At 37.1% G+C, this 12,511-nt stretch overlaps 1 protein-coding gene across 5 annotated transcripts in view; it reads left to right on the top strand.

Annotated features, from left to right (window-relative positions):
• The first annotated feature begins 5,930 nt into the window (after positions 1 to 5,930).
• The window catches only part of LOC133720818 (cyclic nucleotide-gated ion channel 1-like), a 54,576-nt gene continuing 47,995 nt past the window's right edge, over positions 5,931 to 12,511 (top strand). Inside the window, exons 1-8 of one of the 5 annotated variants that reach the window (XM_062147294.1) lie at positions 5,962 to 6,148; positions 6,240 to 6,341; positions 7,063 to 7,519; positions 7,631 to 7,828; positions 8,123 to 8,427; positions 8,863 to 8,974; positions 9,148 to 9,423; positions 9,575 to 10,392. In XM_062147294.1, the coding sequence (XP_062003278.1) occupies positions 6,301 to 6,341; positions 7,063 to 7,519; positions 7,631 to 7,828; positions 8,123 to 8,427; positions 8,863 to 8,974; positions 9,148 to 9,423; positions 9,575 to 10,000 (1,815 nt within the window). In that variant the 5' untranslated portion in view covers positions 5,962 to 6,148; positions 6,240 to 6,300 and the 3' untranslated portion in view covers positions 10,001 to 10,392. Of the gene's footprint in view, positions 6,342 to 7,062; positions 7,520 to 7,630; positions 7,829 to 8,122; positions 8,428 to 8,862; positions 8,975 to 9,147; positions 9,424 to 9,574; positions 10,400 to 12,511 lie in introns of those variants that run through there. The other 4 variants (XM_062147293.1, XM_062147292.1, XM_062147298.1 and 1 more) reach the window with 4 other exon arrangements.

The raw sequence follows: 12,511 nt of genomic DNA, 5'->3' as shown, positions 1-12,511 counted from the left end.
CTAAGTAAATAAGGGGTGAGGGGTAAAATGGTATTAAAAAAAAATTAAAAACAAAAAAAAAATCTTAATGGGGTATTAGGGAAGACTCCCTTAGAGTGTATTGGGTAAGAGGGAATTAAAAAAACACAATGGGGTTAGTGGGAAAAAAATCCCTAGAAATGGGGTAAATAGACAAAAACCCATAAAATAATGAGTCCAGACTAACAAAAATAATGTATCGATCTGGTCATGTAAAAGCAAGATAGCTAGCTTTAATAGAGTCACGTACAGTGCTGATTTCACTAATAATATCACGTACAATATAGTTAATTGATGATACACAGAAAAATATGACAAGAAAAAGACCAGTCGTACAACTTTATAATAAAGTCACTAGTATGCGTTGATTAATGGAAGGAGTTCCATCTTTTGGGTGTACTGTTGTATGTTTGTGTTCTTATTAAGGAATGTTTTGTTCAGCCAAAAAAAAAAAAAAAAAAAAAAAGGAAGCTAGCCATGCAGACAAAATATTCAATATTGCGGGGCATTGGGAGAAGGACTGATATTTAATCAATTAAGAATAGCTTTAGATTCCCTCTTGGCCCAGAACTTCTTTTACTATCTCTATTTTAGACCAAGAATACAGCTATTGTTTGGGTTTAATTATTGGAAGCTAGCCATGCAGATAATTGACTAAAGCTGTAGATTCCCTCTTGGCCCAGTAGATCTTTTTACAGCTATTGTCTGGGTTAGTATGGAAACTATGGAAGCTGTTGCCTTCTTCAAAGTCGTCGGGTCTTCGTCAATAGACAAGAACAGGACGACTCCTCAATTATGAACTATGGGTCTTCGTCAATGGACGAGGACAATTATGGGTCTTGGTTAATAGAATGAAGATAGGACGACGACTCAATTATTATGGGTCTTCGTCAGCGGAGCTTCTTCTGTCCACCCAGGTCGGCACTCACCTTTATCTTTTAACAGCACATCAATTACACGCGGTGTTAGTCTTTGAGCAAAAGAAGACTCTTTGGTCTTTGAGACGACAACGAAAAACTGTGTAAATGCCAGCTAAAGCACACGGTGGAGCACGATGCTGTTGAGAATCAAGATCGGCAACTAATTCGAACCCAGATCGGATATCAAGAATCCTCCAAATCTGTTTATGAGTCCTGAGATCGTCGCCCTTCCGCAAAGTAAAGTAGATTCCTTTATGGCCCACAAATTAAATTTTCTACGATCGGTAGTCTAACATCCCAAGTCTTTTTCAAGCATTTGCATTCTTCGGTTTACTCGCGTTATATATTCGGTTTCATTTTTTTTTATAATAAAAGGTAATTTAAGCTTCACAATCAAAATTAATTAACAATAGTCGGAGAGACCTAAATTTTTATGTACTCTATTGGTTTTTCAATGTAGGATATACTACGATTTTTCAAGTCATACATATAAAATATAATTAAAATAAATTTGGTGTGGGTCGGTTTAAATCGGGCGGTTTATGACCCAAAACCGCAACCGAACCGCTTTTATACGGTTCGGTGCGGTTGCCGAACCGTTTTTTCAGTGCACCCCTATAAACAACTTAATTATATTTGATGACATGGATCACGTATGGTCATTGCACGTTTACTAGTGAGCCAACTTGACTCTGATATCGTAATAAAGTTATTTGAGCGTCATAACCAACCATTGGAAGGACTCGCATCCTTATAAACAAGTCTAAAGGTTGGAGACCCAAATCCTTATAAATAATTGTTTATAAAAATTGGGTCTCCAACCGACCACTGTCAATTGATTTTAATTGTAAAACTCATATTACTATATCATGATAACAGAGCCAAGTCCGCCTACATTTGAATGTACAACGACACATGTCCTCTAAGTTACCAAATATAAGTTGTCCATGTGTATAGTATGACTGTAGGTGCTTAATAATTCGTGTAGACTACGTTAGTAATATTTGGAACGAGAATTAAACGTCAAGAATACGTAGGTGAATAATTCAGTAACTTTTATTGAAAAATTGGGTCATAAAATATGGAAACGACAAATTATAAAATTCGATAAATACCTGTTCAAAACGATATGTAATGAAAAATGTACGTAAAAATATGGACATAAAAATATCATTATTTGTCATATATAGTACTTATATATAGTTGATAGGACTTCTAAATCAATATTTTGAATGAGTTCTTCTATTTATACCTCCACATTTAACATGTAAACCTCCTCAAATTATAAACATTTATATCCCATAATGCCCCTCCAAAAAATTGAAAGAGAAAAATAAAAACTAGCGAGCTGTCTTCCATCTTCGGCTATCTTCTTCTCTCTGATTCTCCTTCGCGTACTCCTCTCTTTGTTTCTCCTTCTCTCTCTCTCTTTGTTTCTTCTCTCACTGTTTGTGTCTTTTTGTGATTTATGGGAAGCTAGTATTTAATTGTTTATGCCAATTATATTTTCAAGTTTGGAGGATACGTCCTTACAGACTTGAATTATATGACAATTGCAGGATTGCAATTTGCAATTGCTAAAACCATATAGCAGAATACATATGGTATAAAACTTGATAAAGTAGAAAAATCGAGATATCAAATATATAGACCCTTACAACACACTTTACCCTTTCTATACAAGAAGAAAGGGAGAATTTCCCAAATTTAAAACCAAAACCCCATCCTTGAATCTCAAATCTCAACTCCTACCAAAATTAATTGGAAAAATAACTCTTCAACCAAGAGAGTGAGAGTCAAAGAGACTGATGAGAAAGTCTGTAAGAGCAGGGAAGAAGAAGTTTTTTTTTTCTTACTTTTTTTTTTTCTCGAGGGGCAAAATGGGTTAAAACATGTTACAAAAATTTGTAGAGGTTTACCTATCAAATATGGAGGTATGAATAGAAGCACTCATTTTGAATAGAGATTAATAAAAAAATGCTTTGGCTCCCAAAACCTAGCCATCTGTGCTTCGTCCTTTAACCATAGCGACCGATGTCGGTCCCCCTTCTAAGTGGAGGTCTCGACCACCCGCCATCCAATCTCAACCCTTCAATGCTGATGTTTCTCGATGATTACCCAACAAAGCCAAGTGTTTGGAACTTTCACAGTTTCTGCTTCTTGCCGAATCGAGTTCGATCCAGATCGGCTGTTTGAGGTCCAAAATAGGACGACTGAAATTGCACATATGGCTTTAGCTATTGTTGGAAAGAATGAGTATGGAGGCAGTGCTTCATCAAATGGATGTGCAGTCATCAAGGTGGAGGTCGATCTTGATCCAGCGTGGTTCAGAACCAAATCTTCACCTCCAGATTTTTGTTGTTCCGGCAGGGAGGGCAACGAAGAGTTTGGGGAGTTTATCCAAAATTGCATGGGCTAACTTGATGGCAATGTCGGCGCGTCACAAAGCGGTGAGTTAGAAGAATCTCTCGATCTGAATCGATGCTAGTTTTGTTGGCTATGAGAGGCATGCTGATTAAGGGATGGGCTTAAAGTGGATCTCTAGTTTTACCGGCCATAAGTGGCTAGCTGGGTGGCTCGGAGTCGGCTTTGGAATTGCGCAATAGAGGCTTCCATCGCACTGTGACTGTGAACGGAGGCATCCGGTCTCAAGGGGTCGAGGCAGAAGGCATAGCTCTCTGATCGGGTGTGGTAGAGGCACGACTGGTGGATGGCCGAAGGCAAGATGATGAAGATGGAGTTCTGGTGCCAAAATCAGTTTTGAGGCCTAATTCCGTTTTGGGGCCTAATTCAATTTGGGAGTCCACATTAGTTTGGGTGCCTAATTTTCACCCTAATTGGAAGCCCAAAGTCATTTTCAGGCCTAAACGGAGGAGGGTTTGGTAGTGGGCCTATCGATTCTAAGCTAGACTCGGTTGATGGGCTTCTCCTCTATTGGGTTTCGTATTTGGGATCCAGGGGATTGACCCAACTAATCACACTTTTGTTCTTTATGTTTGTAGTGAGTCTATGTACTATGTTTGTAGTTCATAGTTTAATAGGCTTTTTATGATTGAGTGAGCACTAAATGTTTAATACATGGACATGTTCCTATGTACCTCTGTGGTACCGCCATAACTTTTTGCATGTCTATAGATGGCAGGGGAATGGTATGTAATAACCATTCTGGCTTTCGTATCAATGACAAGTCTTTTAGACTTTATTCAAAATGTATATATATATATATATATATATATATATCTTATATAATTAAGCCAATTCTTGAGTGAATGGTTAAAATTTTGAAGTACCCCATATATGCCCTCACATAATATAAATATTAATAAATAAATTATTTCTATATGAGGATAAGATAGTCAATAGAGTATATTATATTTGAAAAAATTGCAATACCTCTCATGAAAAAATGAGAAGCTTCCCTAAAATTATGAAAGAAATTGTAGTTGAGGGTGTAAAATTAAACAATAGAGCATCTTAGATAATTTATAATACTAAATGAAATAACTTGGAAGTTTCGCTCTCTAGCAAAGCCCTAGGGTTTCGAGCAGTGTGCGGCGGCGGCAGCGGAAAATTTCCGGTTGTCGTTTATTGTTAGTATCGGCGAGGTACCTCGTCGTGGATAGGAAACTTGGGTGTCTTGCTTCACAGTGATTTGGTGTCTCGGCTGCCGGTGTCGAGGAGAGTACAGTAGTTTGGGGAGCCTGAGATTGCTTCTGCTGGTGCTTGATCGATCGGCGTCAGGATCGACGGTTGAATTCGGTTTTCTCCCGATCTGTGTTGCGATCGAGTGGTGCCGCTTCTGATCGAAGAACTGGTTTTGATTGGAAGGGGAGTGGATACAGGGATGACTGTCTGGGTTGGACATCCACCGGACGGGGAGGCGGCAGGCTGGCCACAGGGGAGTAGAGCTCTGGGCAGTGGTTTTGTCTGGGGTTGGGCCTCTGGGTTTGGGCCTGGACGATGTGGGCTTCATCTCTTTTGGGCCCAGTTGAGTTGGTTTAATTCTCTTCACAGTTGGGTCAGGTTGGAGGGTGCCTTGACACCCTCATTCATTACCTAGTGCTTGGGCTAGCCTAGCCCGAGAGATGGACCTCTTTGGGTGATGTTGGGCCTTTATGGTCTCTAAAGTGCCAATCATAACTTAGATCATGGTTCTCCGGAATTGGTAATTATCTCGAGTTGGACTGGAGAAAGTGGCTTATAGATGAGGAATTGGCTCCTATTTGTTTGCTGGGAAGTAGCTTTTTATTTCGTACCACAATTGCGTGATTGACGGATAGTTGGCTAGAAGATGATGTTGCCTCAGAAGACACGAAGTTGTTCTTTGTTTATGAGTCCGCTTTAAAAGTGGGCTCCATTTGACTTGTAATGAGTTTGCAGTACTTAGATAGGAGTTTGGTTGTTACCCCGCCATTTTTTTGTCTTGTAAGGGTATGTAGACTCTGGCTTTTTAGCTGGTCATCTATGATATGAACCTTCTATTTCAAAAAATGAAAGAAATTGTTGTAACTTTTTTAATTTAAAAATAAAAATAAAAAATAAAAGCCAATAGACATGTGCGGAGCACATGTTAACGGGATAGTATATATGAATTCTGAAACATAAATTTGAAGAAAAAATCAAGGTGATCCAGAATTTTTTTTCTTTCAAATATTACCATCTGCACATACAAAACTGTAACACATATAAATTATTTAATAAATGAAAAGTGTAAATATAACTTTTTAAATATTTATTACCATTAATTGTATAATTTTCTAATTATAAAAATAAAAATAAAACTTAATCTTAAACTTGACTTTTTTTATTAATAAAATTAAAATAAAAAAATAATTTTTTTTTTGTAATTTAGCTCTTTTTAATTGAAAATTTTGGAAATATGTATAATTCCACATAATTCGGCTGAGTGCTGACTAAAAAAAACTCAAATAATTCAGCTGACTTTAAAAAAAAAACGCAAGGTTACTTTGGGGAATAGAGTTGTTTGCTTGGGCTCCCTGTTATTGTAGCTTGTTATATATGCTGTGAGCTGCACTTGGTGAAAGTCTTTTTCTATATAATTGAATCTAACCAATTTGTCCACATTGGTTCTACTTCTTGCTAGCCATTCGGTTTTCATTTCCCATATTGAAATTGTTACCAAAGTTCCACCAACCAGAATTTTGTTTCGGCCGTACGTTCTCCTGCTATCTGCTTCTCGATCTCCAGAGGTTCCCCTTCTCCATCCAAGCTCAAACTTCATGAATTTACTATATATGTGATACATATATTAAGGTTCAGGCTATCAGTAATCACCTGCAGTTTCCATATTTTCTGTAATTTCTCAGGACTATCTTTCAGAGTCCTATCCTATCCAACATATATGTCTAACAAGCAGGTACCCAATGATGTCCCTATGATGAGGTTAGTTTCTTTTCCTCGTTATTTTTTTGGGTATCATGATTTTAAGGATTTGCAGTCTTTGTATATGTCTGGTTACCGTTTATTTTATGAGCCAGATATGTAGTATTTGATTTTCCCTTGCAAGCAAATTTTTATTTTTATAATTATGACTATCGACAGCAGATTTTTATCATTATCATTAACTAATAAAAAATTTCTGGGCAGTAGGTTTTTCTTTTTGCTACGTGCATGAGTTTATTAAGATTGACGATATAGACTTTAAGAAGAGGAATTAATGCTCTAAAATCATACCATTGACTTAAGTTATATTGCTACAAACATAAAAATGTAGAACATCACATAAAAGAAACTAGTCTGCAATCACATGCTCTGCATGTGTACAAAAAATTTTCGTTTAAAAAAAATGTGGGTAGTTATTGAGAAGAAACAGATTCACTGGTAGTTATCGCAGAGAGAAAATAGTGGGAGAGAAAAATGGGGGTTGTGGAATCATTTTTTTTTTATAATTTTCTTAATAAAAATCTATTTTATAATTGTCCTATTTATCCTTGTGATTTAATTTATTCTCAAAGTTTTTAAATCTTTCAGGGTTAAATCTGTCAAAATTTTCAATTTTGGCTAACAAACCCTCTTCTCTTAATAATAGTATAGATGATGAGTCCATCTCGTTTTCATTTTCTTTTTCTCGTCAATTCCATTTGATTCTATTTTCTTTGGTCAGCAACACACGGGGAATTAAGTACAATTTCGACAATGTTGAGGCGCAACCGCCAGATCCCCCGTGTGGAGATCGAGATGCAGTTTCAACAAAAGAAAAATTTAAAGGAACACTTCTTTCAATTTCATTCTGGAATAAGATGTTCGTAATTGCATGTGTGATTGCAGTCTCATTAGACCCATTGTTCTTCTACATTCCAATCATCGATGAAGAAGAAAAGTGCCTTGCAGAAGACAAAGAGTTGAGGACTATAGCTCTCATTTTGCGATCGCTTACTGATGTCACTTTCGTAGTGAATATCATATATCATGTTTGCGAAGCCATTAACGCTGCCTACAGAAAACGCGAAGAAAAAAAGCCTGAATTGGCATCGGATTGGGAATTTGCTAAATTAGTTGTTGGGAAGCTAGCATGGCGCTCTACGCTAACCAGCATTTTAGCTGTTTTTCCCATGCCACAAGTAAGCAGATCATAATTTGAGTTAATCCAATTATTTTAAATAGCTAGTTTAATTAATAAGTAGCTAGATATATAGGTTTAGAAATCTGACCAAATTATTTATTCTTTCCAGCTGCTTTTAGTATTTGTCTTCTTCAAAATGAGAGGCCGTGGATACTTGCAGGGTAGAAAGATTCTGAATGTCTTTCTTCTAGCTCAATATCTGCCAAGGATCTATCGAATTTACCTATCATCTCAGAAACTCAGACAAACTACTGGAATATGGGCTAAAGCTCTGTTTAACTTTTTTCTATATATCCTTGCAAGTCATGTAAGTTTCATTTTATTAATCTCTAGTTTGCAAACTAGACTTGATGAATATTTTTTTTTTCTTTTTTTTTTTACACTAAAATTGCTAACTTGGGAAAGATATGATTAATTTTTCAAAATTGATAGATTCTCATTTTCGAGGTTTGTTGGTTGCTATAATACATCTCCCCACTGTTGAAATCCCCCTACATAGTTGAATTATCGTTTTTGTTTTCATAAATATATAAAATATAGCTACATGAGTTTTCCGTATTCATTAATAATATGATCAGCAAATAATTTGTGTGTTTTTTAGGTCCTTGGAGCTTTTTGGTACTTTTTTTCTATTCAACGAGAAACTTCTTGTTGGCATTGGGCATGTGTAGATCATAGTACAAATGTTGAAGGATGTATGAGTACCTTATACTGCGAGGTTCACAATACTACTCCAAGAAATGCCACATTCCTTAATCAATTTTGCCTTATAAGTGCTGAAGAGAATGCTAAGGGCCCTTCTGATTTTGGAATATTTCTGGATTCCCTCAAAAATGGTATCACAGGGAATATACCTTTCGGAAAGAAGTTATCTTACTCTTTTTGGTGGGGATTACGTAATCTAAGGTTTGCTTATATGCACGGAAAGTCAACTATTGTTTTACAATAAGTTTGAACTTTTATTCTTTTACTGTATTGTCTCTCGCAATGGTCGAATATGGTGGTTTTCACCCCGTTATCAGATGATCAAATAATTTGCCGTCGTGAACCGTTTTAATATCAATGGTTGTGATTAAAACACTGAAAGTGTATTGATTTAGTTTCAACGCTTGATATTAAATCTAAAAGTGAATGACTATAAATTCTTTAATAACCTGATGACTGGATAAATAACCGTGGTCTATTCATAGATGGATACTCTCAAATATTTAATTAACTAATTTCCTTTTCTTTTCTTTTTTATCGATACAAACTAATTTCCTTTTTCTTGAGCTCCAAATATAGGTTGTGTGCACACTAGTTCGTTGTTAATGTCTTAATATTACTTCTGGCTTTTTGCAGTAATTTTGGCACAAATCTCGAAACAAGCACCTATGTGTGGGAAAATTGCTTTGCAGTTTTTATTTCTATCATTGGCTTGCTACTATTTCTATATCTCCTTGGAAATGTACAGGTTGGTTATGAATCTCTCTATTCGTACTGTATCTTTATGTAGATGATTTCAACTTGAATACACACATCATGATTTCCTTTATGGTGTTTTCATATGTATAGTTTATATGTAACGTGTAGTTAAGCTGGATTTAAGCAGCTAATAGAGCTTATTAATCGTTTCTGGTGAAACAGACATTTATGTCCATGGAAATTCACAGATGGGAAACTCAAAGATGGGAAAATCAAAGACGGGAGGATGAAAGAAACAAGATACAATTGAAAGAGAAATATTCAGGATGGATGGACAGAAATGAGATCCCAGACGATTTGAAGAAAAAAATTATGAAGAACATAGAGCAAAAACTGGAAGAGAACAAAGATACTGATCCTAAGAATCTTTTCTCTATTCTTCCGACACATACCCGAACGTGTCTAAAGCGTTTCCTTGGCTTGAAACTGCTAAAGAAAGTATGTCCCAAATCTATATATATATATATATATATATCTCTCTCTCTACACCGCAGACATGATTCTTGAATTGCAAGAACATTTTTGAGTTCTTTTGCATCCCTAAAAAACCCTAGGCTAATGAACGCTTAATTTGTCTTATATTCGATAGGTACCGAAGCTTGCAAGGATGGATAAAAGAGTGTTGAAAATGATGTGTGACTATCTAAAGCCAGTGATGCATGACGAGGGCGACGAGGTTTTTCAAATGGGAGCTCCACTACATAGGATGCTACTCATTACAGAAGGCACATTATTGACCGACAGAAATGCTGCAACTGAAAACGCAAAAACGGGTAGTATTTCAAGTTCCCCGTCAGTGGGCAACCTTGGCAAAGGTGACTTTTACGGCGCCGAAGAACTGATCGAGTGGGTAACACAAAAGAAGGATTTAGGCCAGCTTCCCGCCTCTTCCTTCAATGTGAAATGCAATTCGAAAGTAGAAGGCTTTGTTCTCAAGGCCAAGCAGTTGAGAAGTGTAGTTTCCAAAAACGAAAACCGGTGGAAAATGGCATTAGCGAGTCAGACCACAGCATAGTCTAGGATTGTGCGCAGAAACCTGGAGTGAATCCCCAGTACTAGCAGAGACCTGGAGCACTTAATTTGTACCTCTCCATGGCGGCTGGTCTCCTGGAGGCGGTGCTATGTGATTTTAGATCTAGGGGTTTTTTTTTTTTTTTTTTTTTTGGGCTTTTGGGCCTCGGTTTGTCATTTTCTGTTAAATGTAGTTTAATCAAGTTTTTATCTATTGGGCTTCTGGGCCTAGGACCCTTGCTTCCGTATGTACATCTGCATCTAAATAGTAGTGTGTTTCTGTTAATGAATGAACTATTTGACCCAAAAAAAAAAAAAAAGAAGCTAAGACAAAACAAATGATCACCTGCTTATGTGTGTATTTATGTAGTTATTAGCTAGAAACAGAGTGCTCAAGGTGAAATAATCGAGGGGTAATGGCGAGTTTGTCTTCCAAAGACTATTACGTAATTGTCACATGCTTGTGGCCTAGTAATTGTCATATTGAGTTGTAGTATGTTTCTTGTGATGTATATCAATATATTGAATTATGAATGATTCTACAGTACGTATTTGCATATCAGATATATATTTACCGATGTGATATGTTTGGTATGGTGTCTTTATTGTTGCATTAATGCATGTCATTGATTCTAATAAAAAGAAGGGAAAAAAAAATTCAAACTAGCGTAGCAATAACTAGTTGAGAATAAGAGGATAAGATCCTCATCAACCACCGCTACAAGTTCTCTACCACCTGTGTAGAAAAATGATTTTGTTGTGCTAATGACAACTACCGTTGCTCCAAATCGACTTAGTTCTCCACCACATTTAGGCAAGCTTTCGTCCGTTGGAGGATTTTTGTCCACTTTAAAGAGGTTGTTCAGATTGCCTTGGCAATCACGCCCTCTACGGTTACTTTTCTCTTGGGCGTCTTTGAGCCCTATGTGTGTTCCGATCGGTGGAGGAGGTGGTGCGATATGGTTTTGCAATGGTTGCTTCTATCCAAGAAGTTGCTCAAATTTGGCAGCAGGACTTTGCAACAGCAAATCCATCGGTGACAGTTTGATAGGATTCTAGAGTTTACTAGTTTTTCTTTGGGCTTTCGTCTTGTATCTAGGTTAGACCCATTGCGGATTTTATTTATGTTTGCTGGGCCTTTGTACTTTTTTTGCTTGGGTCTTTTGTACCTCTTGTATTTTGTTTGATCCTTTAGATCTTCTAATACAATCAACCATCAATCAAAAAAAAAAATTAGCACTTGGTAAACAATTTTTCTGGTGTAACCATTTGAGGCCCAAAAAGGTTTTAGTTTTATTTTCAAGTCATGTGTATTCACTACTACAATTATATGCTATAAGGACACCTATCAAGGACACATTATTCATGTGGTGTCCTTGAAGGGTTATAAGGACACTCACATATAAATGAGATTATTTAGAGGGTTGAGACTATTCGGAGGACACAGCCGGCCTCTTGAATGTGGTGTCCTAAATAAGCCAATTTCAGTTTACTGCTCCAAAACAACTCCAAAATTTGCTTTCGCGCCCGAGCCCTCTCCCTCCCCAAATTTCGCTTCCTCCCTCCCAAATTTCACTTCCCTCCTCCCCAAATTTTCGACTTCCCTCTTCAATTAAAACCCACTAGAAGAGGAAAGATGATGTTTCTTTTAATCTATTTCCAGTTTTTAGAACAAAAAAAAGAAACTCGATCTGAAAGGAGCTTCGAGCTGATTCGAGTCGGTGGAGGAGGTGGCGACTACAAGGTGACTCGCAACAAGGTCCAACTCGTAGTAATGGTGTGAGGGTTCTTGGGTTCAAAATCAAAACGACGATACGTCGTCTCTCCTCTCTCTCTCTCTCTCTCCGGCACAGCTGCACGGCCCCTCTATTCTCAGCCTCTCTCTCAGTCGCCGGTGACATTGTTGATTTGCTACCTCGCTGGTAAGTCGAATTTCTGGGTTTTAGACTTTTAGTTGATTTGCTGCCTCTCTCATGAATCATGATTCTCACAATCTCACAATTTCTGGGTTTACACTTTTCAGTCGAAGGCTCGAACTCTTCACTCTTGGTTTGCTCTCTTCGACTCTTCCTCAAGCTGTGATTCTGTGAAGCTCGGTGACTCAAGCTTGGAGAAATTTGGGTTCGATTTCTGGGTTCAAGTTCGGTGATTCTTCAAGCTCAATTTATGGGTTCGAATTTCTTGAATCTCTTGTTAAGTTGCTGGGTTCGATTAAGTTTCTCATTCTTAAGTTTTTGATTTTGGGCTGTGGTGTTTCTGGGTTCAATTAAGTTGCTGGGTTCGAGCTGTGTTGGACGACTTTGCTTACTGTATCTGTTTTGAAATATCAATATTTGGCCTCTGTATCTATTTTGGATGGGAATTGAATCAATTGATTAATTAATAATTGAATTGCATTTGTTTTGGCCTCTGTGAATGAGAATTGAATCGATTGATTGATTGAATTGCATATTTGCATCTATTTTGGCCTCTGTTAATGGGAATTGAATCGATTGATTAATTGAATTGCATTTGC

Source organism: Rosa rugosa, chromosome 7 (genome assembly GCF_958449725.1).
Source record: "Rosa rugosa chromosome 7, drRosRugo1.1, whole genome shotgun sequence".
Classification (NCBI taxonomy): Eukaryota; Viridiplantae; Streptophyta; class Magnoliopsida; order Rosales; family Rosaceae; genus Rosa; species Rosa rugosa.
This window is presented reverse-complemented; position numbering and strand designations above follow the sequence as displayed.